Genomic DNA, 25,206 nt, shown 5'->3' with positions numbered 1-25,206 from the left:
CAACCGTATTATGGTATTGGACTCCCAAGTTTGTAATCATTTTATAGATAACTGCGTTATCTTTGAAGGTTGTTGAGCAGAGGAGTGACATAATCCAATCTTTGGGAAGCTTTTGGTGTGCAAGATTAGAAGAGGATGGGAAAGAGCTATGTGTGTGTGTGTGTGTGTGTGTGTGTGTGTGTAAGTTATTACAACTATCCATTTTGAGGAATGCAAAATGGGAGGACCTGACTTGGCAAAAAGCACAGTGGCTGTAAAGGGAAGCCACTGATGTGAAAAGGGCAAAGCTTGGTGTCTCATAAGTAATGGCCTGGTGTCGGAAGACCTTGGTTCCTGTGCATGCTGCCACTGCCAGCCTTGCAATGTTCCTCGAGTCTTTCCCCAAGTGTAGGGAGGGAATGGCACTACCTTTCAGGATTACAGCGGGCGCGAGGGCATAGGGCCGGCTGCGCGCTCAGCACGGTGTCTGCAACAGGGTAAAGCGCGCCAATCCTGTTTTCTCTTCTATTAAGAAAAAGGCTGGGGAGCTAATAGCATACACATCCCAGAGGTTGCCGTAAGTAGTGTGGCTAAGTACCGGGCATGTAGGAGGAACTCAAACGCAGTCCATCGCCTCCCCTTGCCCCCACGCGGGGAAAGACCCCGCGGAAACTGGTGGGGAAGGCGTGCTCAATCGCCTCCGCTCCCAGGCCGCTCCCCCGTCCCGCGCTCCTCCAGCCAAGCGCTGTTGCCGGGGCCCGGGCACCGCCCAGCTCCAGCGCAGGCCAATGGTAGCGTGGCCCAGGCACCGCCTAGCCCCAGTGCAGGCCTATAGCGGTGCGCCCCGGGCACCGCCCTGATCCTGCACCAGCCAATAGCGGAGTGGCCCGGTGCTGGGTCCGCCCCCCAGCCGGGCCGGGAGGCGGAGAGGCGGTCACCGGCTCCGCCCCACTCCCCTCTGACCCGGTGTATCGTCTCTCTCCCTTCCTGTTCCAAACCACGTGGACGCGCCTGGGGCTGCGGGGCTGCGGGAGGGAGCCCGGGCCGCCACTGCCGCTGTCGCCGTCGCCGCCGTCGCCGCGATACCCGCGCCTGTCCGAAGTCGCCTCGCCCCGGCCGCCCGCGCCGTTGCAGAGGGCGTGCACATGGCGACCCAGGCGCACTCCCTCAGCTACGCGGGCTGCAACTTCTTGCGCCAGCGTCTGGTCCTGTCTACTCTGAGCGGGCGCCCTGTCAAAATCCGAAAGATTCGGGCCAGAGACGACAACCCCGGCCTCCGAGGTAACTACGGGGCGGGCAGCGCGCAGCGTGGGCGTGGGGCGCGAAGGGAGACCTAGCTCATGCCCTGGGGGCCGGCGCACAAGGAGCCTCCGGGGCGCGTTGGGGAGGGCTCATTGCGTGTCGCCCCCACACCCGAACAAACGCGCAGGAGGCTGTGTGGGAGGCGGGGCCGCGCACCAGGGGCTGAGCTCTTCTGCGCTCGGCGCTCGGCGTCTCCCGGGAGCTGGTAGTAAACAGCTACACGTTTTCCAGCATTACGTGTTGCAACATATCCCAGACATCGCCCCCTCGCTTGTCTTGAGTCCCTCTTGCTCTCGCTGTAAACCTCGCAATGGAGAAAAACAGTTTGTTGGACCGAAATGTGGTGAATCGGCAGATGTAAAGATGGAAAGAAATTTGGAGAGAAAAGTACCACTGGTTGGTTTTGTCCCCTGTCCCAAAACAGGTCTCAGAAACAGCTGCCCCCTTGGACACCACCGGCTGTCCCTGTCGTCATGATTTCTCGGCAGCCCCCACACATCTCCTTGGGTGTGGATTAAAGAATCTTTTAAAATTCTGTGTTTTTTTTCAGCAGTGGCTGTGATTGATTTGTGCAGGACAGGAGCTTTGAGATAAAATTTAACAATCATGGGCCTAATTGCCTTGACTTTAGTAAAGGATTGGTGACAAGTGCTAAACTATAGGCTTCCAAGCTCTCTTTTTGCCCTGCAAAGGTGGATAGATGAAAAATAAGGCCCCATTTAAACCCATATGAAGTTGAATTGTCTCCGAGTTTCAGCTGGCCCCCTGAAATGACTCATATATTTAAAAGCTTCTGTCTGGTTATCCCAAATTGGGAAAATCAGTTCAAGGAAAAAAAGGAAAAACCTATCTGCAAATTGAAGGAGGAGAGGGTTTGTGGTTGGTCCTCAAAGATTTCTGGGCCCTGTTGATGTGTTTAATTTTGCACTGGCTCCTGTACAAGGTGGCCAGCCTATTTCATCATCAGTCTGAATGCACCTTCTGGATGGTTACATTTCTGCTTCTCTTGAATGGTGATTGGTTGCACATAAGCGGAAAATGCCATGTCATTGATGGAGATAGAAGATTAGGAAGGAAAGAATCAGATGAACCTCTGTACCATGGAGAGGAACCAGGTGACAGTAACAAAGGCTTGTGTTGGTGCATGATTGTTACTGCCCTCACTGTACTGCTCAAAAACACTGAAGAAGTTGAGGGCCCCCTAGCATGGTTTATGCCAGGTGCTCTTCCTCTCAACATTCCTTGCCTTTATTTTGAGTCTGGCCCTTGGGCAAAGCAATTGCTTGACTGCTCTACTCTCTGGCCTTCCCAGCCAACTCTCCCCTTCACCCCTAAATTAGCCTAGAGAACTCACCACTAGCTGGTTGTGGTAAGAAGACAGGCTTCTACTTCTGTGGAACACTGGGAATAGCTTTTTTTAAAGAAGAGAAATAGAAGTACTTTAGCCTGGAGACATGCAATTTCTAATGGAAATATAGTGCCCATAAGATACAATTTAGTGATGTTTCCTTTTCTCCCCCGTGCACTGTTCATGAGCATCTCTTCACTGCCACACACGTGAACGGGGCTTGGCCACTTGGCATTTTCCTGAAAAGATACCAGACTCTGGTACCTGGGGAAGGTAGTACTGGTTGGCACATGTGCTGGTATTTTATGAGGAATACTGTGTATAGCCTTATTTGCCTTACCTTATTAATATACTAGGGGGAAAAAAGAGACCCCTAATTTAGACTTCCTTGGCTGGATTCAAGGCCTCAGGAACACTATAGACATTTGCTTAATTTCTAAAGAGGGAACCGAGGTATACGTATATACAGGCGTTCATAGACATATATATGTGTCTTTGTATACATACCCAAGTGTAAGTATAAGTGTGTATACATGCACACATATACATAAATACATGTAGCCCCTGACACATGATATGTGATCATAGTCAAACAAGTCTGTGGTAGCTTGATTGGACATGTAGCCAACGGACTGTCTTATCTGTCATATTCCTTTCTGACTCTTCCTGACTCAGATTCTGAGAGTTGGAAAAAACTCAGCATTTGCAATAAAATCTTCAGCTCAAGTGCAAGAATTATATCTCCTGAAGGTGCTTGCTTAAATATCCCCTCTGGTGTGAGCTTTGGAGGGTGGGGGTGGTACCTCTGGAACAGTCATTCAGAAAAGGTTTATTGAGCCCCAGTATGTGCAAGGCTTTGTGGAGTTGTAAATGTGAGAAGCTAGTTGCCACACTCTCGAGGAGCTTTCTAAGGAAGAGCTGAGAGAGTAGCCTGAGTACTTTGAAGTAGGAAGTTGTAAAGGGGCTCAGCAGAGTTAGAGCAGAGGCTTCCCCTGAGGTTATGAAGGAAAGCTCTATGGATTTTCTGATCTGAATGGATAGGATTGAGATGGTGGCTGCAGGAATCATTGTTGGTGAAAGAAACAGCTTTTAAGTCAAAAAGTTCTTCATTTTCTTTATTATGTGGAGGTAAAATCTTCATTTGTTATGGTCGTAGTAGCTTGGGAGTTAAGAGCTTGAGCTCAGTTAGATCTCAGTTTGAGATGGGGTTCTGCTTTTGCTATTAGCTGTTGGACCTCCTGAGCCTCAGTTTTTTCATCTGTAAAGTGGGGCCAATACTACTGACTTCAGAGGGTTATTGTGAGGATTAAATAATATTTGAAAGTGCACTCAACAGTGCCTGGTGTGTAGGAAGAATAGATGTGAGCTGGTTTTATTATTATGTAACTTCTGTCCACTGGTATAGTTCTATTCTCTGGCATTTGAAATCTTTTCCTGCTTCTATATGGTAACTTCTCAAATATTTAAAGAGAATTATGTCTTTTCTGTTTTCTTTTCAGTCTAAAGGTTTCCTTTTAGGTGATGGCTTCCAAATATTTGTGTGTTATATGTATAATGTAGTGGTTCTTAACCAGGGGCAGTTTTGTTCCCCAGGGGATATTTGGCAGTGTTTGGAGACATTTTTGGTTGTCACAACTGGGAGGCTGCTCCTGGCACCTAGTGGGTGGAGCCCAGGGATGCTGCTAAACATCCTACAATGCACTGGACAGCTCCTCACACAAAGAAGTATTCTGTCCAAAATATCAGTGCTGATGTTGAAAAACCCTGGTCTACTAAATTATTAACCTTTTTCTTTTCCTTGTATCCCTAATGGTTGGGAATAGCAGCATGAGGCACTAAGAAAACTGCATAAAGATTCAGAAGGGGATGAGACACAGGTCAGACTCTGTGACTTCTGGCAGATTTGTTAGTCTCTTAAATAAAACTGCTTCCTTTGAAAGAGGAATTGTAAAGAATGAGAAGAATTTGAATCCCAAAGAAAGATGATCCTGGAATGGTTTTTATTAATTATGCAACCACATGTGTAGTTTTTACTTCACTCTTGAGGAACATGAAGGATTATATTGTCTCATTAGACTCTTTCCCTCAGTGAGGACGAAATAAAATTTTTTTTGTTGCTGTTTTACTTAAGGTAAAAAAGGCAAGACATAGTTAAGTAAGATAGCTGGTGAAGTTGAATATCCAGTCAGTGACAGAGCCGGAAACAGACGGCAGCCAGCTCCAGCCTGGAAGGCCTGTTCTCCCATCTGACTGCTTGGTGGACTTGAGTGTTCTTCAGATTATAAAGCAGCTGTCCAAAGTGCTTCTGTTTCTGGGTTTCATGAGGGCTGTATTTTGCAGGGTTCAGCTGAGTTAACATTTTCTGGATAAGGTGAGGTCCATATGGAAAGAATTCCACAAGAATGATAATTTTTTAAAGTGGGAATACAGAAATGATGGACTTGGGCAAGAGCCCTGGTTTAGCAGTTAGGACGCGGGACTGCTGCTACCCAAGTCCCTGAGTAGGTCACATGACTAAGCCTCGCTGTGAAACTGGAGAGAGGAGTTATTTGCTCTTAAGCAGATGAGATTCTGAAAAAGGAGGGGTAAGTGGAATTTTAATGAAAAGAATCCTTTAAAATGTGCCGAGGAAACATACCACATAGAGATCCTTAAAGGTAACATATCTTTTGGCAAACTGATATATTGTTTTGGGGATAAATCTGGCTGTTCATAAATTGGATGTTCTAAAAGGAGGATTGTAAGGGAAAACTATTTTTATCCTCTACTTTCAATACTTCTGACACCAGATGTGTGGGGTTTTCTCACCACACCAAATAATTCTCCAATTCTCAGTGGATGTTCACTGGTGTCCTACAAATTTAACTCAATTCTGACACTGTCTCTGTGGTGATAGCATCAAATCCCACAGGTTAAGGGCTCAATCCCACAAGACTGCCCTCCACCCCCTCAGGTGCCAGTCACAAGTCCCAGTCGTAAGTCCAGGTCACTCATACCTCTGGTTTCCCAGACCGCCTCCTGGGATCTGATATTTTGCTAAAATTATGTCTCATGAAGCTCAGGGAAACATTTACTTACATTTACCAGTTTACAATAAGGATATTGTAAAAGATACAGATGAACAGCCAGATGAAGAGGTACATAGGGCCAGGTCCAGAAGAGTCCTGAAACAGGAGCTTCTGTTATTGTGAAACAGGGTTTTGTTACTCTCTCAGAATGTGGATTTTTTTTTTTTTTAAACCAACCTGGAAGTTCTCTCCTTGTTCAAGAGTTTTTATAGGGCTTAATCTCTAGGCACACCTTGACACCCCCCCACCCCCGCAGAAGTCAATGAGTAGGACTGAAAGTTCCAATCCTCTAATCATTTGGTTTTTCTGGTGATTGGCCCCATCCTGAGGCTGTCTAGGGGCTCCACCCTAAGTCAACTCATAGCATAAAGTCAGGTGTGCTCAAAAGGGCCTCTGTATATGAATAACTTAAAAGAGGCTCCTGTGGCTCTGGAACTTTCTGGTGTTTTAGGAGCTCTGTGCCAGGAACAAAGACCAAATACATTTCTTGTTATACCACAAGGATGCACCTATACTTTATTTCAGTATTGTTTGGGACTCAAAGTTGTTGATAACTAGAATTGGGGGAGGCCTGACGACTATACTAATGATAAGTGTAGATTTTATATTCCTACCAGCAATGTAGGCATGATTCAGTTTCTCTGCATTCTTGCCAGCATTTGGTGTTGTCACTATTTTTAATTTTAGCTATTCTGATTAGTGTGTACTGCTGTCTTCTAGTTTAATTTGCATATTCCTGATGGCTAATGATATTAAACAACTTTTCATGTCTTTTGCCATTTTCTAGTAAGATTGTTTTCTTTTTCTGTTAGGTTTTGAGAGTTCTTTACATGATCTAGTCCTTTGTCAAATATGTGGTTTCCTAGTATTTTATCCCACTCTATGGCTTGTCTTTTTTTTCTCTTAACATGGTCTTTTGCAGAGGGAAAGTTTTAATGAAATAGAATTTATCAAAGTTTTCTTTTATTGCTTGTGCTTTTGGTGTTAAGAACTGTTTGCCTAGCCCTAGATCCTGAAGGTTTTCTTTTTTTTCCTAAAAGTTTTATATTTTATATTTAAGTTAATTTTTTTTGTATGAGGTTTAAAACTTAGGTCGATGTTCATTTTTTTTTGCCTATGGATGTCCAACTGCTCTAGCACCCTTTGTGGAAATGGCTATCTTTCTTCCATTTAATCACTTTTGCACCTTTGTAAAAAACCAGTTGGGCATACTCTGTGGGTCTCTTTCTGGATTCTCTGTTCTGTTCCACTAATCTATATGTCTATCCCTTTGTCAGTACCACAACTGTCTTGATTACTATATGTATATAATAAATTTTGAATTTGGGTAGGCTGATCCCTCCAACTTTATTCTTATTTTTCATGATTGTTTTAGCTATTCTAGTTCCTTTGCCTTTTCATATAAAGTTTAGAATAATCTTGTCTTCATCTATACAAAAAAAATCTTGTTAGGATTTGACAGGAGCTGTGTTAAACCTATATGATAACTTAGGGAGAGTTACCATCTTTACTGTATTTGAGTCTTCCAATTCATAAACATAGTATATCTCTCCATTTATTTAGATCTTTGTTTTCTTTCATCAGCATTGTGTAGTTTTTAGCATATAAGTCCTGTACATGTTTTGTTAATTTACACCTAAATGTCTCACTTTTTTGAGCAATTGTAAAGGGTATCTAATTTAAAATTTTGGTCTCCATGTGTTTATTGGTAGTATATAGAAATGCAATTCATTTTTTTGGGATGTTTGTCTTGTGTTCTGCAACCTTGCTGAATTTACTTACAAGTTCATTTTTTGGGGGGCGGCATTGGGTCTTTGTTGCTGCGTGCAGGCTTTCTGTAGTTGTGGCGAGCAGGGGATACTCTTTGTTGCAGTATGCGGGCTTCTCATTGTGGTGGTTTCTCTTGTGGAACGTGGGCTCTAGGAGTGCAGGCTTCAGTAGTTGCAGCGCATGGGCTCAGTAGTTGTGGCACATGGGCTTAGTTGCTCCATGGCATGTGGGATCTTCCTGGACCAGGGATCAAACCTGTGTCCCCTGCATTGGCAAGCAGATTCTCAACCACTGTGCCACCAGGGAAGTCCCCTACTTAAAAGTTCTAAGTGTGTGTTTTTGCTGTTGTTGTTAGATTCTTTGGGATTTTTTTATGTAAACAGTCATGTCATCTGCAAATAGGAACAGTTTTATTTCTTCTTTTCTGAACGTTATGGCTTTTATTTCCCCCTTATTGCAGTGGGTAGGACTTCTAGGACTATGTTAAATAAATGTAATGAGGGCAAGCTTCCTTACCTTGTTCCCTATCCTAAGGAGAAAGTGTCCACTGTTTTGCCACAAAGTATGTTAGCTGTATATTTTTTTAGATGTTTTTTTAATCAAGTTGAGGAAATTCTCTTCTATTCCTATTTTTCTAAGATTTGTGTGTGTGTGTGTGTGTGTGTGTGTGTGTGAATGAGTGTTGTATTTTGTCAAATGCTTTTTCTGCGCCAGTTGATGTGATCATGTGATTGTTCTTCTTTAGTCTGTTAATATGGTATATTGCATGGGTTGATTTTCAAATATTGAAGCAGCCTTGCATTCCTGGTATAAACCCCACTTGTTCATGGTGTGTAATTCTTTTTCTATATTGCTGGATTTTATTTGCTAACATTTTGTTAAAGATTTTTGGGTATATATTCATAAGTTATACTGATTTGTAGTTTTCTTTTTTGTACTGTCTTTGTCTGGTTTTGGTATTTTATTTTTTTTTTTTTTTTTTTTTTTTTTTTTTTTTTTTTTATGCGTTACGCGGGCCTCTCACTGCTGTGGCCTCTCCCGTTGCGGAGGACAGGCTCCGGACGCGCAGGCTCAGCGGCCATGGCTCACGGGCCCAGCCGCTCCGCGGCATGCGGGATCCCCCCAGACCGGGGCACGAACCCGTGTCCCCCGCATCGGCAGGCGGACCCTCAACCACTGCGCCACCAGGGAAGCCCTGGTTTTGGTATTTTAAACTAGAATAATACTAGCTTAAAATGAATTGGAAACAGTTTCCTTTTGGTCTTCTAAAAGAGATTGTGTAGAATTGATTTTAGTGCTTTAAACATTTGGTAGAATTCTCCAATGAAACTATAAAGGCCTAGAGATATATTTTTGGGGAGTTTTAAAAAATATGCTTTCAATTTCCTGAATTGAAATAGGTGATAGGGCTATTTAAATTATCCATTTCATTTGATGAGTTGTGGTAGTTTGTGTTTTTTGGAGAAGTGGTTCATTTCATCTAAATTGTTTTATATATGTAGAGTTCATAGTATTCCCTTATTATCCTTTTGATGTCTGCAGGATCTGTAGTGATACTCTCTGTTTCCTCATGTTGATTTGTGTCTTTTTTTTTTTTCAGTCTTGCTAGAGGTTTGTCATGTTATTTATCTTTTTAAAGAGCCATCTGTTTCACTGATTTTTCTGTTTTCAGTTTCATCTGTTTCTGCTATTTTTATTTTTTCCTTCACTTCCTTTGGATTTATTTTGTGCATTTTCTAAGTTGAGGTGAGACAGATTACTGGAAACCTTTTCTCTTTTCTAATGTAGGCATTTAGTGCAATAAACTTCCCTCTCAAGACTGGTTTAGCTGTGTCCCACAAATTTTGATATGGCATGTTTTAATTTTCATTCAGTTCAATGTGTTTTTGCCTTTAAGACTTCCTCTTTGAGGGCTTCCCTGGTGGCGCAGTGGTTGAGAGTCCACCTGCCGATGCAGGGGACACTGGTTCGTCCCCCGGTCCGGGAAGATCCCACATGCCGTGGAGCGGCTGGGGCCGTGAGCCATGGCCGCTGAGCCTGCGCTTTCGGAGCCTGTGCTCCACAACGGGAGAGGCCACAATAGTGAGAGGCCCGCGTACCACAAAAAAAAAAAAAAAAAAAGACTTTTTCTTTGATCCATGGATTATTTATAAGTGTGTTGTTTAACTTCCAAGTGTGGGTATATTTTCCAGTTATCATTTTGTTATTGATTTCAGTTTGATTTCATTATTTTTGGAGAACATGCTCTGTATTCATTTCAATTACTTTAAATTTGTTGATGTTTTTTAATGGCCTAAGATTTGGTCTATCTTCATGTATGTTCCAGGGGCTCTTGGAAAGAATGTATATTCTGCTGTTGTGAGTTGGGTGTTCTATAAATGTTGATTGGATTCTGTTGGTTGATGGCATTGTTGAGTTCTCCTTTCATTTTGAACAGTTTTAGTTTTATATATTTTGCACCTTCATTGTTTGGTGCATTTAGGCTTGCTCTGTCTTCTTGGTGGATTGGCCCTTTTATTATTATGTAATGTCCTGCTGCATCTTTAGTAATTTCCTGAGGTGGAGGAAATACTCTAGTGCTTTAGTGTTAGAGAAAGGTTAGGTTAGAGAAAGGAAAGGACTAGAACTGAAGATACTGGATACAAATATAGGAAACTTGAAGGTGGTAAAAACAGCATAAATCAGAGAAATAAGTTGCCCTTTGTTGAGTTCAATTCTTTTACAGGTTTTTACATAAGCAAAATAAAATATCTAGGAAAATTTGAAGGTATGGGGCAAAAAAGTAACCTTCAGTGATGATTATTATATGTAAAGCAGCAGTAAAAAAAAATTTTGTGCAATAGTCTAGCATATTTCTATTTCTGTGGGATAGAGTTCTAGATGTGGAATTGGCAGGTCAAAAATTATGCTTTAAAATAAAAAATGGGAATGTGGGGTCAAATCAAAGTGTGTGAAATCCTTTTGCTTAATTGGTAAGATAGCCTTTCCCTCAATTGTTATTTCTTCCTTGTAGTGACACTGTGTTTTTTTGAGATATATTTAATCACATTTCTAGTGTCATGGTAAATTTGAGAGATGATTGGGTTTCTTTGCTTTTCTCATATTTTAAAAGATGTTATTACTTTGAACTTGATGTTTTAAAATAAACTTATCAAATTATACTACACATTAAGAAAAGTGCACAAGCTTAATGAATTGATGAATTATGACTAAGTGGATATACCCAGGTAGCCATTATGCATGTCAAGAAATAAAACATGACCAGCAACCCACAAAACCCCTCTCATGCTTGCTTCCAGTCACACCATTTCCTCCCATCCCCAGCGTAAACATTAAATTGACTTTTTACAACATAGATTAGGTTTCTAAAATATTAACCATGGTTTATATAGGTGGAGTCATAGAGTACATATTTTGTGTGTGTCTGCCTTTAATTCTGTATTGTTTTTGTGAGATGCATCTTTGTTGTAGCAGCAATAGTTTGTGGATTTTCATTGCTGTGTCATGATACTACATTTTATTAATACGTCACAATTTATGTACGCTATCTATGTTTAAATAACTTCATCAGTGCTCTTTTCTGTTTATTACTTGATAAATTTTCGCATTCCCTTTGTTTTGGGTTTATCTTTTTGTGCCTGTTTTAAAATTTGTTTTATCGGTTTTGATTTGTTATCTTTTTACATAACCATCCATTTTAATTCCAAATGTGTCAGTAAATAATAGAGAATAGTCTACCATAAAAGCTCTCAATCTTTTGTATTAATTATATTTTTTATTTTATTAATTCATATTTTCTTTCCTTTTACAAATGAATGAGGATATTGATTTGTGTTGTATTTTTTCAATGAATTAGCTTTTTTTCTGCTATGTTTTCCATTTTGTTTATCTTTTCTTTTGAGATTATTATTGTCATTTATTTTTTATTATTTTTTATTTATTTATTTTTTTGCGGTATGCGGGCCTCTCACTGCTGTGGCCTCTCCCGTTGCGGAGCACAGGCTCCGGACGCACAGGCCCAGCGGCCATGGCTCACGGGCCCAGCCGCTCCGCGGCATGCGGGATCCTCCTGGACCGGGGCACGAACCCACGCCCCCTGCATCGGCAGGTGGACTCCCAACCACTGCGCCACCAGGGAAGCCCCTGTCATTTATTTTTTAGCTTGAAATTTTGTTCCATTTCTAAAATCTCAGTTCATTGTTCTCTTGCTTTTCTTTTTCTTAATTACTAAAGTGTTTAGAGTGGTAAGTTTTTCTTTTGTAGACCCCCATATATTTTGATAAAATTGATATGTCTCTTTAATGTATTTTTCTTGACCTATTCATAATTTAGGAAAGATGTTGTGTAAATATTTCTTTAAATTAAAATATAATTTATTATCTATCACATTATGCATAATTACATAAAATACGTAAATTTTTTATATGTACCTTATTTTCAAGTGAGCAAACATCTTTTAATTTATTCTGAGACTTGGGTATATGTAATTTCTGCCTTTTGGGATTTAATGATGAAAATAATGACTCCTAATTTCATGTGTTAATAGTTTGCTGTCTTACCTTTTAGTTATCTCTAATGAAATTGAAGTCACACTGTATATATTGCTTAAAATTTTTTTCCTTAATATAGTGTGAACGTTTCCCTATGTAATTAAGCAGTTTAAAAAAAATAATGGCTATATTGTATTATAAATATCTTTCATAGGCTATTTAATGAGAGCATTGTTTATTGGCTCTTTAAATTGTTACAATACCTTTATTTGTATTTTTCAATTTAATTTTTATGTATTTTTTTAAAACGCGTACACATGACATGAAATTCAAAGGGAACAAAATGGTTTACAAAGTCTGTCTCTGTTTGTCTGTCTGTCTCTTTCCCAATTTTCTTTCCCTGTGAAGCAAACAGTGTCGTTGGTTTGTTGTGTTTCTTTTCAGGGCTGTTTTTCCCATAAATAAGCAAGTACACACTTTTTCCTTTCTCAAAGGCCATCTGCATCTTACTTTTTTTCCACTCAGTATACTATGGAGATGTTTCATATCAGTATATAAAAAAAAACTTATTCATTTTATAGAAGCAGTGTGTTCTGGTATGTATATGTGTCATAATTTATTTAAGCAGACTAATATTTCTAGAATTTGAGTTGTGTTACAATACTTTTAAGTGAAAGTGCTTATTGAGATTTTTTTTAAAAAAAAATCCTTGTTTTTATAGTATAGATCTTGTTATAAAGTATAGATCTTTAGATTGTATTCCTTCTCTTGCTCCCCTTCTTGGAGACATGGTTTTGCCTTTCTTAGTGAGGAATGGGTCGGGTTGATGACCACCACTAAGTCTTCTAGAAGTTACCAGCCCCTTTAAAGAAATGATGCGTTCACTTCTTTGGGGGCTAGGGAAGGGGGGAGGGCAGTAGGTATAGGAGTTAGTATTTTAAAAATCCCGAAACTGATGGTCCTGATAGTACAGATTTGTTTAAAATATGAAATACAATAACATAAAAAATTCATAAGACATAAAACTAGTCTTATAGGATTATAAAATGAACATCTGTGTGATCCCATCCAGTTCAAGAAATAGAACATTGTGCACACCTGTGTGCCTCTTTCATTCACCACTCCCTTCCATGCCCCTAATGGTAGCCAGTCTCCTGACCATTATGGTCTTCATGTTGATTCTCTTTCTAGCTGTGTAACCTAATTATGTATTCCTAAACCATCCGGTAAAATTGTGCTTGTGCTTATTTTGGGGATTTTTCCTCCTAATGTTGTTAGATATCTGACGTTCTGTACTCTTAGGAGCAGTCTTGAAGAAGTGAAGGGGCAAGGAATCCTATACATCTTGTCTTAATGAAGTTTGACACTTCAGTATGACTATTATTAGGTGAACTTGAGATCTTTTTCATACCAGGTGATGCAGCTGTATCTTCACTGTTACCAGGATTCTGGAACTAGCTCTGTGTTGGTTCTTTGAAGTACTGCTTCTGAAGAACCTGTTTACTGTGACCAGGGGATGGTCCTGCCTGGAGGTCTCTTCAGGTGCCCATTCTCTTTCTACTCATGTTCCTCTGCTGGGCGTTTTTAATTATGTTCATGCTCAAGAGCCCCTGTGGATTACAAAAAGAAAAAAAAAAAAACAGCAGAAAAAAACTACTTCTAAAGTAATTTTGTTTTCTTTTCTTTCCTAGACTGTAAAAGCTATGGAGTTGATAATCTTTGGCTTTATTCATAAATGCTTGCTCCTGTCTCCCATTTAGGCACTGTGAAAGCTTGAGCAAATCAAGGGTTTTCCTTTTTTGTGCAGAATACCTTGCATTTTCTGTAAACATAAGTAGAAAGTGGCATTGTGTTATATAGATCATGCCTACTTTTTAAAAACATAGAATATTCTATATAAAAAGACCATAGAAAGCATTTCTAGTTAGATTTTGTAGTTGAGTTACTTTTGAACTTTTGTGTTGCTACTTATACCACAACCTAATACACATACAAGTATATGTAAAACTGAGACTAAAATTTCATAAACAGCACCCTTACTATGTAACTCTGATATTGTTTATTCTTTTCTAATTTCATTAAAAATAAATGTAGACTGGGAACTTATTAAATCATCTGCAGGGTCCTTCAGTTAAATCATTGCCTACAGTTGAAAGGTACCATAATTTTCTAGAGGAAGAGGTTGACTCTGAGGGATTAAACTGAGTTATGGTGTGGTTCAGGGCATGGACTTTGGAGAAGGGCAGGCTTGAGTTCAAATCCTGGCTCTGCCACTTGCCAGTTGTTTAACCAGGGCAAGCTAGAGGGCATTCTTGGGCCTCAGCCTTCTGTAAAATGGGAAACACTTCCTGCTTACTGGTTATAAGGATTACATAGGTAAGCATTAATACACAGCTGCTGTTATTAGCCATTATGCCTTGTTTCAGGACTTAAGGGAGTTTCTCTGACTTCTGGCCCAGTGCTCTTTGTACAGATTGCAGAATCTGCTATGACAGGAGTTATGGGACAGTGTTAAGTAACAGAGCAGGTAGATGGGAATTGCTTAGTCGATCTGCTTCACCCTTTGGGATCAGTTTAGGTGACTTCTAAGGTCTGTGCTCTCAAACTCTGCTAGTCTATTGTAGGAGTAGGAACTGCCTGAAAGTGTCATGCAGTCACCATGCCTTCTGTGCAGAAGACTTGGTCTTCCTTGTCCCCGTTCATGGGAGGGAGGTTGAAGCGAAAGCCTGTGTGTGTGTGTGTGTGTGTGTGTGTAAAATCTACTGAGGAGGACAGAGGATGTTTAATCCTGAGTCTTCACTCTACCTCTTCCCATATTTCACATTTAAAATCTACCCTCCCCCACCTTGTAAAGAATAACCAGCTTTTATATTCTAGATAACAATTTATTCATAAAAGTAGTTGAAGCAAATTTATACATTAAAATTTAAACAAAAGACTAAATTCATATAAAATCCTACTATGAAGAGAAACCTATTTATTAACATTTTGTATTTTTTCTTCCAGTCTTTTTTCATGCATTAATAAGGTGGCAGTAATACTGTATATTCAGTCACCTTTGTAATAAAACTAAAAACTGAACTGATTAGATAGCTTTTAGATCAATAAACGATAGAGGAAAGGAGCCAGGGATGCTTTGTTGAATGGGAGAGACGGTAACCTCTTACTGCCTCTGAGACTGAAGGGTGGTCCTCGATTTAATTTTCCTTGTCAGGTGTTCTGCGGCAAGTAAGAATTTGAGTTTAAAACTCTTTCCTACTTTCTGTTCTTTCTCCCTTATTTGGCACACACTCCTGAGGTTAGGAGGACAGGTGGGTGTTACTCTGCTAAAATTAATATCCCATTAGATTGCTGGTAGAATTGCTATTTTTTGGTGAAATACGAAACCTGAGTTGTTTCTAATAGTTCTACTAAACATATATATGCTAGTCAGTGCTTTTCAACTGCTTCAGATTCCTTAGCCAGTGAGCCACCCAGGTCCTGAGAAGAACCCAGGTATGATGCCGGAAGTAACCTACCCCGCACTGCAGTACTTGAATAGGATGTGCTCTGGAAATGGTGACCTAGCATGAGGCCAATCTGTTTTCTTTTCTCCCCACAGATTTTGAAGCCAGCTTCATAAGGCTGTTGGACAAAATAACTAATGGTTCTCGAATTGAAATAAACCAAACAGGTAAGCTCCTTTTCTTCCCATTCCTGAAAGCACCTACATGTAATACTTAAATATTCCTCTGTTATTCACTCTTTTTGATGGTATAAATATTGTATTTGGATGGAAAGACCCAGTTTCCTATCTGTGATACAATTGTCTGGAGATGGTATGTGAAATCTGCCAATTTAAGGAGAATACACTTGATTTAAGTAAGTTAGAAGAGTGAAAATTTCAGATCAACAGACGAGCACCTCTTCTTTTTAAACAATAAAAACACTTTATACCTTTTATATACAACTTTTCAATGTCCATTTAACTTATGTTGTCACAATAAAATCTTCTAACAAACTGTCTGAGGTAGTTGTATGTGCTGAATTTTTTTGTTTTATTTTGTCTTTTAAAGTAAGTTTATACAAGTATATGCAAAAAATGTGAAAAATCCCTTCACCCTGTTTCCTCTTCCATTCTCTCTCCCAGGGGCAGCGGTGGTCACAGTGTGGGGACTGTGTCCTGGTCTCCTTTATGTGCATTTGCTTACGTGGGCACTTTTGTATGTCAAACCATCAACAGGGTCATGCTCTTCATGTTGTTCTGCAGCCAGTTTTTTTCATTAGCACAGATGTCTCAGGGAATTTTCTTGCCAGGCACATGCAGGTCCATCTCAGTATTTCAGTGGGCCTTATATTGTATTCTACCGTATGGAAGCATGATAACTTATTTAACTGTTCCCTACTGATAAACATTTAGGTTGTTTCTAGTTTTTTGTCTGAGTGTTTTTGTTTGTTTGTTTGGTTTTGGTTTTTTTGCTGTTGGAAACTTTTTTTAAAAAATAAAATAAAAAAATAAATTAATTAATTTATGGCTGCACTGGGTCTTTGTTGCTGCACGCGGGCTTTCCTTAGTTGTGGCAAGCAGGGGCTACTCTTCATTGTGGTGTGCAGGCTTCTCATTGTGGTGGCTTCTCTTGTTGCGAAGCAGGGGCTCTAGGTGCGTGGGCTTCAGTAGTTGTGGCACACGGACTCAGTAGTTGTGGCTCATGGGCTTAGTTGCTCCACAGCATGTGGGATCTTCCCGGACCAGGGTTCAATCCCGTGTCCCCTGCATTGGCAGGCAGATTCTTAACCACTGCGCCACCAGGGAAGCCCCCTAGAAACTCTTTTATCTACATTGTTAGACGATCATGGCAAGCATCCTTTGGCTCCATTTACTATGTGCCTTTGCTCATATATTCAACAAAGGGAACTGAACTTTTCTGTGTGTTGGCTCTCTTAAGAAAGAAGACAAGCTTGGCTTCATAAGTGGCCATGGGACTTGTTGAACTGTAGCAGGTTTCAGGCATAAAACATCAGATGCCCTTTGCAAGCTATGATTCCCTTAGTCTTCCTTGGCTTGTTTACTTTGAAATTGCTGGGGATTTTTTTCAGCTATTTTTATTGGTGATTCAGAGAGCAGGTAGTTCTATTCTTTTCTGGTTATATCTACAACTTAGGTTGAGAAATAAGACATTTACATGATCCTGCTTCTTTCCACCTCATGTGTCTGTCCCCGCTCCCCCCACCCCGGGAAGCCTTCATTCTGATGATCTGGTCAGTTTATCATTTGGTTAATTTGCAGGCATAACAGATTTGCAGAGTTCAGTGGTTGTAGAGTCTTTTCTGGGGGGGAGGAAGGAGAGATTTTTGACCTAAAAGAAAGATTGTTTTGTGACTTTAATAGTATTTAGAATAACCGATGTAGAGTTTTTCCCACTTTGATCAGAATATGATTCTGATTGTGATGGTTGGGATTTTGGTTTTTAATATAGTAAAACCTATATTTATTTTATGAAACTCCTAAGAGCTGCTTTTCTTTTCTTTTTTTTTAAAGAATGTAGGGATTTAAAAAAATTTTTTTTAGTTCTTTTTATTTATTTTTAATTTATTCTATTTATTTTTGGCTGTGTTGAGTCTTCGCTGCTGCGTGCGGGCTTTCTCTAGTTGCAGTGAGCGGGGGCTGCTCTTCGTTGTGGTGGGTGGGCTTCTCATTGCAGCGGCTTCTCTTGCTGCAGAGCATGGGCTCTAGACACACGGGCTTCAGTAGTTGTGGCACACGGGCTCAGTAGTTGTGGCTCGTGGGCTCTAGAGTGCAGGCTCAGTAGACGTGGCACACGGGCTTAATTGCTTCGTGGCATGTGGGACCAGGGCCAGGACCAGGGCTTGAACCCGTGTCCCCTGCATTGGCAGGCGGATTCTTAACCACTGCACCACCAGGGAAGCCCAGAGCTGCTTTTCTTTTGGTGACTAAACATAGTTCTTCCTCTAATGTTAAATTTCTTTATTGGTAAATTGTGCCAGAAGACATTGGCCAAAGATTATTAGCATCAAAAATACTGTGTTCACTTATTCATACTCCCTGAATCATCTATTTTATTTGGTTCTTCCTCTAATATGTAAACCTAGTAAGAAATTTTTTAGATGATGTGAATATTTGAAAGAATAAATAAAGATAACAAAGAGTTTCCACTAAAGCTGTTCAATAATTTTAGCCATTTCCATTTGTTACTATTAAATTAAAATAGCTACTATTAATGGAAGTGAGTGCCATAAAGTACTTGCCTTCTCTAGGTACCTTGTTTGGGGAGTGTGGTATATGGGGAATTTCATTTCCTGGGCCTAGAAGCAGCTGATTGCCAGCATGATGGTTTCAGAACATCACTTGTAAACCCCACATCAGCACAGTCTGAGAGTGTGCTGTTGGGAGACTAGGGTGCCTGTTAGGATATCTCCTCTGTGCCCTGCCACGGCTTTGGCAGTTCAGATGGCTCAGGGAGGGGTTTAATTTATTACTGTTTATTAAATTACGCTCACAGTTTATTATTGTTACAGGGGCTTGACAGTAATGAGTCAGCTTTTGGAGTGAAGTATGTGGACTCTTAGGAATGGCATTTTGAACTCTCTTGGATGCCCTTGCCAGACTTTCCCCTTGGGACTTACTGCCTTCGTTGCCTTTGTGACACTAAGTTTTTTTTTCCTGCTGACTTTCTTTTCTCCGGTGTAAGGAACCACCTTATATTATCAGCCTGGCCTCTTGTATGGTGGGTCTGTGGAACATGACTGCAGCATCCTTCGCGGCATTGGGTATTATCTGGAAAGTCTTCTCTGCCTGGCTCCATTTATGAAGCACCCGCTGAGAATAGTTCTGCGAGGAGTGACCAATGACCAGGTGGACCCTTCGGTGAGTAATGAGGCCATACCAAGATGTGAGTTTATTTGTCTCTTGTCACAACCCAACATTTGAGAAACCAGTTCCTGATAACACACAGGTGTATTGTAGAGAGTGTTTTGTTATTTACCTAGAAATTTAGAGGTTGATCACTCCAGGAGGGAGATGAGCCAAGACTCATAATCACCACATTCAGTCACCATGGTTAATGTTCGTCAAGGTGCCTTTCGTTGTCACGTCTAAGAACCTTCAGAACAGATGCTTGCCGTCTCATCGTGGTTGACATGAAATATGACTCTGTTGGCTGAAGTGCATGAGAGTGGAATTTTCAAAAGGTCGTATGATGGTTGAGGTTGGAAGGCAGCAGACCAACATTTTAGGCCGAGAATAACATCTCCTTGGCATTGCTGCAGCATGAACTGGACTCAGGCTTCAGCCATACACTTTAGGACTTCCTTCTTCTGAGAAGAGTCTGCAGGTGTAGAAAAAGGGCACAAGGGCAGGGAAGGTATATATGAGCGTTGCTAGTTTTGGGGCACCAGCACACTTCTTATTAAGCGTGCTAATTTTCCTGCCTGTGTTGGGAGGATAGCTTAATATACAGATAGAGTAGTCATCGTGGCTACCACAGCTGTCTTAATGCCAGTCTGGGATGGGTTTGTTTTGTATGTGTGTGTGGGAGGGTGAAGCAGAAGGTGAGGGAGATTAACTGATTAGAGCAGGCCTGCCTTAGGCCTCTCGTAGTGGGGCAACGATCCCTCCCTTCGGCTCCTCTGCTGTTCAGAGAAGCTGTCTTCAAGCTGAGGGCCATGACGTGAAGTTCCCACTGAGGACGCTTATCTTCACCTCTGCAGACATTGGACCAAGACCACTGAAGGGGTGGCTTCTGAGGCAGAATGTAAAGTGTGTGGCTTCCCTAACCAGGGAAGTCCAATTAGGTGGTGCAGTTAGCCCCAAAGTGGGGACTGCTGGTATTTACCAGGGCACTGACTAGGGTATAAACACAGTTAATATGCTCTTAGGCATTAAGAGAATTATGCCCCAATTCTTGAATTCAGGTGCATAAACTCTTCTCAGGATCCTGAGTACAGTGCAAGATCTGAAATTCTTAGCTGTATAGGAATGTTGCATAAACTGTTTAGAATTTTAAAGTAATTTCAAATGATTGCTTTTTTCCAGAAGATTCTAGGAAATGGGTCCTTCAGTTAAAAGTATGAGAGGAGATCTCTACCATTTCCAATTGGGATGGGAGGGGGAAGGTGCCTTGAATGTTGGGAAAAGGCCCTGAAGCAGACAGGAGACGCTGGCACCGTGTGTCCCAGTTTTGTTCTCTTTCTGTAATTGCCAGTGATCTTAAAAGCTTTTATCACTGGCAGTATTAAAATTTACATATTAACAGTGACAAAGATTAATTGATGAATTCCCGAGAAAGGGTACTTAATTCTTTTTTTTGCAGAGTATTAAAAACCTTTTTTTGTTTGTTTGTTTTCACGTGCCACAGGACTTTCTGCTTTTGCTAGCTGCATGACTGAAGTGACCTTGGTTAGTACCTGGCTCCAGCCCAGGATAAAATAAATACATCTAATCCCGGATAAAGAGTAACTTCTTCAACCTGTGGCTTCTTCATTTTGAACTTTCTCTTTAATGTGTGGTTTCCCCATCAGTTTATGTCCACATCTACTGTCTGCACACAAGGATGAATACGATGAGTTCTGCCCGTAGGGAACGTGGTCTCATGGGGTGGACAGCTGTGAACACAGCTAGGGAGGCTACAAAGCTGAATACCTCTGGGCTCTGGTAGAAGCACAAGCAAAGTGCTGAGGGCTAGGGAGGGCTTTCTGGAGGAAGGGAAGCCCCAGAGTCAGTCATGGTTTTAGGAAGGTAACTATGGAGGTTGAGAGAAGGATGAATTGCAGAGGTGTCAGCTGATTTGAACATTATGCAGAGGGGAGTGGAAGGGTAGGGACAGATATGAAGGGCAGTGTGGAGGGAGGGACTTCATAACTATATAACTAATTGGAGATGGGATAGGAGGAAGGGATCATAAATAACTCCATGATTTCTGTCCTGGTTGACTTGAAGGATAGTGATCAGAAAGAGGAAAATTGTGGGGTGATGGATGGTGTGTTTGATTTTAGTCCTGTTTCCTGAGATATTGGTGGGACATCCCTAGGGGATGTCCAGTTGAAAGTTGGAAATTATTGTCTGGAGCCTTAGAGATAGGTCATCAGGATCTTACCTACTGACATTTCATTCCCTAGGAGACCGAGATTGACCAGTGCCGAGACTGAACAGTGGCGGCTTTTTGGCTCAGTTAATCTGACAGGTGTTTTTCCTTTGGCCTGTACAGTGTGCTGGTAGTGGTGGTGGTGTGTGTATCTGAATTGGTTGTTCATGTTTGAAACCCCGGAGTTTACATGGTAGTAGGTTGGTGTGGCAGCGCTGGATGGCTATTTCTCCACGACAGCCATCTGTTGGAGCTGAGGAGCACCTGCCCTCTTTGGATGAGGCATGAGATCTTCAGCTGCATACAGGTCTTAGCTGACCTCATCATTCATTTAACTTCCCTTTTTGGCCTCTGTGGGCAGTAGAATTTTGGCCCCATGGTTCCAGGGACTGAGAATAATAAAGAAGATGAATAAGTGTGTAAGGTGTCAGTTTGGGGAAGAGGAGCTGCAGACAGTGACTGTGGAGATAGAATTATTTGGAGAAGCCAAGCAGGAATTGAATTCTGAGAAGCCAGAGATGATCCAAGAGTCAATCTTTGCAGGATTTGAGTTGGAATTGGGCAGGGAGATTCAGTAGTGAGAAGTTTTATTGACCTTTGAGAGAGCAGTGCCATTGGAATGCAAGGGCAGGCACAGGTTCAGAATGAGTAGGAAATAGAACCATGGAAGGTTAGGAGATTCTTCCAGAAGTTAGCTAGGATGATTCCTTAAGAGCTGAGGTTGGGAATTTTTAAACGAACAAAACTTGGACTTGTTTGTAGGCTGAGGCGAAGGTGTAATGGAGAAGGAAAGAGTTGAAATAAAAAGGGTAGGGGCGGCTTCCCTGGTGGCACAGTGGTTGAGAGTCCACCTGCCAATGCAGGGGACACGGGTTCGTGCCCCGGTCCTGGAAGATCCCACGTGCTGCGGAGCTGCTGGGCCCGTGAGCCATGGCCGCTGAGCCTGCGCGTCTGGAGCCTGTGCTCTGCAATGGGAGAGGCCGCAACAGTGAGAGGCCCACGTACCGCAAAAAAAAAAAAAAAAAAAAAAATGGGTAGGGGGATTTAATAAGGGTAGCTCTGCAGACATCCAACAAGGATGAGAGTTGAAAGTGGCAGCGATGGGATGTGCCGTATAAAGGAGTAGGGACATTTTTCCTTGGAGTCATAAAGATAGGAAATGGGGAGAAGTTTTGAGAAGAAAACTTCTAGGAGGTCTCCTTTGAATCTCAGTGATTTGATATTAGAGCCCGCAGTAGATATTTACTGGTGCCAACAGCTGGCCAGTTGGTGTGTGAAGAGTCCATTCTTTTTTAGTACTGTCCTGAAAGGGTAAAGAAGTCTTCTGTGTGCTGGGCACTGTTGTAGGTATACTTACGTCTGTATCCATATTTATTTGATTTGTGAGGGGAGGTGGGTGTTCTTATCACTGTTTCAGACAAGGGAGCTGAAGAGCAGGTTGCTTCCCTTTTTCTGTTTGGTGCGGCCTGATCATATTTTTACCTGTTGATTGACTGACTGGACTGTAAGGGTGACACCTTTGCCCTGAGCTTCTACTTGGGTCAGACTTCTGCCTTTCTGAGCACAGAGTCACAGCCCAGTTTCCGTTAAGCAAAACCTACAGACCACCCTCGCCCTGCTAGAACCAGTGTGTGGAGCCAGGGGAGGCTGTGGAACTTGTCCAGTCCAGCCCCTCTTTATACAGCAGGAAGCCAAGGCCTTGGGGAGGTAATGTCCAGGTCTCAGAGCTGGTAAGAGGCAGAGTGGGGCTTCAGCCCACAACTGCTTTTCCAGCCATTGTCACACCGAACCGAGTTGCCTGCCTTCCATGTCAGATGGAGAGTGACTTAGGAGACAGGACCACATCTGGAGTTACACTTGGGCTCCTGGCTGACCCTCAGAGTCAATTTGACCTCATCTTTTATGGCTCCAGGTGTAAGTAGGATGACCTGAAGGGATATTCTGTTCTCTTGCGCTTCTCTTCCCCAAGAGAGCTGGAGGCTGCCTAGTTCCAGGAGTCATGTGGGCAAGAGTGTCCTGCATTCTTGCAGCCCTCACGTTTTCCAGAATCTGGCTTGGCCTTCTCCCCAACTGCCCTTAACACTAGCCTAGACTGATTCATCTTGGTTCTGGCAATCCCAAATGCATATTTTAAGTTTGTGGGTGTGTGTAGCTTTAATATTTAATTGAAATGAGCTCAGCTCATCTTTAATGAATTTTCCCAGTAACTACTTCTGCCCCACCTCATCCATGCTGAACATGTTCCTAGGCTTCATAGGTCATTGCTACCTCTGGTTAATTTTCTGATATGAGAATATTTAGCTGGGGCGCATTCTCTGCTGTAAAGCCTTGCTGGAGTATCGTTCTATTGACCCTTAGCACGTTAGAGTTGGTAGCACCTCGGAGACAGGCAGGCTGAGCTCCTTACCTCAGAGACAAGCAAATTTAGACAGTTGAGATTTTCTTGTTTGAGGCCACGCAGCTAGCTGGAGACAGAGCCTGGGCCAGGATCAGGGCTTTTCCCTGCAGCCTCTGCTTGGGCCACTTGTGCCCTCAGCGCCTCCTGCTATAGAGTCAGCCCCCGCAGGGCCGAGAAACATCTCTTGTTCCACTGGGAACAAGCAAGGGATTGCTGTTCTTTCGCAAGTTGCCATTGATTTGAATGTCACCTTATCCTCTATGAGCAATCCACAAATGAACAAGAAGGGGTTTTGATTGAGGAGGAGATAACAGTTACACTTGGCACTGTCTTGTCATCAACTGTGGATGCTGTCATTGCACTCTGGGATTTGTGTTGCTTCGTGCAGTTTGAGGCTGTCCTTCCCCCGAGGCCCTCGCTGCCTTGTAGAATCACCGCCTTTAAATGCCTTTGTGGTGGGTGTCAGCAGGATTCTTAGGTAGGACTCTTAGGTTGAATAGTTCATTTGATTTGCTTTAGTCTCGAGTGCCACCAGCTCTAAACATTCAACAGTCATGTTGGAAAAAGAATACTAAAACAGGTGATTTTCTTGCATAGTGTTTATACTTATGAAGACTGAGCACAGGTCTCTGTTTTCTATGAGCCCAGCAGTTTCTTGGTGCTTTTTGCCTGGTGCACGTGATGCTCACGATGACTCATAAGGTAGGTGTATGATATTGTAAATGTGGAAAAGGGGCCCGCAAGAGCCAGTGGCTTATAAAGTCACAGTCTATACTCGGGAGCAGAGCCGGCCCACACCCTCAGTTGTAAGCCAGCCTCTTTTCTCTTTACTAGACTGCTTCATCTACCTGGAGGCTAAGCCTTCACCTGCTTCGCGGGCTCTTTCTTCTTTCCATCTCTCAAGGTTTAACTAAGCTTTTTTTTTTCTGAAATAATTCTACAGGTTGATGTTCTTAAGGCAACAGCGCTCCCTCTATTGAAACAGTTTGGGATTGATGGTGAATCCTTTGAGTTAAAGGTAAGAATGTACAATTGTTAGTGGTATATACCAGTGTGAAAGATTTTCTTACCAACTCATTGGAAGAGCTATATGCCTCACATGTGTGTGGCACATTTGCAGTCGCCATTTATTAGAAGACCCACAGGATTCATGAACCAAACATTGCAGACTTTGAGCTGAAAGGGACCCTTTAGTAATGACAGGAGTAGCCAGCAGTTATACTGCACTTACTTCGTGGTAGGCGATGTTGTAAGCATTCTACATGTATTAATTCCTTGGCTCATAACAACTCAGCTAATAAGTAGTAGAGCCAGGATTCTGACCATGCTGCCTCTCTGATCTAGATCATTTATCTTAATTTGTGTCCGGAGCCTCCCAACGTGAATGTCCCTGAGAATTTTTAGTACGTTACTTTCAAAACTTAGTCGAAGTAATTTAAGCATCTGTTTGTTTGCTATTTAAGGGAATTACATCAATCCAATGTGATAACACTGGATATCTTAAGCTGTTTAGCATCTCTATTTTTTAAAATGATGTTTTTAAACAAGGAAAATGACTTCATTTTTATTTAATAATGTAGAGTTTTGATAGATCAGTTAATTCCAGAGAAGGAGAAAAGGGTTCCTGATGGTTAAGAAGTGGGACAAGCTGATGAACTAGGCCAGTCCCTCATTTTAAGGTTGAACAAACAGGTTCTGGTGGTGAAGTGACCTGTCTGGCTTTGACTGGGCCATGCAGGCTCTGTGTCCACTGCTCTTTCCGACATACCAC

The 25,206-nt window shown here is 41.8% G+C and overlaps 1 protein-coding gene across 2 annotated transcripts in view; it reads left to right on the top strand.

The window, feature by feature from the left end:
• Positions 1-960: 960 nt before the first annotated feature.
• The window catches only part of RCL1 (RNA terminal phosphate cyclase like 1), a 57,691-nt gene continuing 33,445 nt past the window's right edge, over positions 961-25,206 (top strand). The window contains exons 1-4 of one of the 2 annotated variants that reach the window (XM_065879070.1): positions 961-1,260; positions 15,559-15,630; positions 18,647-18,822; positions 24,379-24,453. In XM_065879070.1, coding sequence (XP_065735142.1) covers positions 1,125-1,260; positions 15,559-15,630; positions 18,647-18,822; positions 24,379-24,453 — 459 coding nt within the window. In that variant the 5' untranslated portion in view covers positions 961-1,124. The remainder of the gene's footprint in view (positions 1,261-15,558; positions 15,631-18,646; positions 18,823-24,378; positions 24,454-25,206) is intronic. The other variant, XM_065879069.1, reaches the window with a different exon arrangement.

Source organism: Phocoena phocoena, chromosome 6 (assembly GCF_963924675.1).
Source record: "Phocoena phocoena chromosome 6, mPhoPho1.1, whole genome shotgun sequence".
Classification (NCBI taxonomy): Eukaryota; Metazoa; Chordata; class Mammalia; order Artiodactyla; family Phocoenidae; genus Phocoena; species Phocoena phocoena.
Note: the sequence above shows the minus strand (reverse complement) of the source record. Positions and strands in the feature narration are given on the sequence as shown.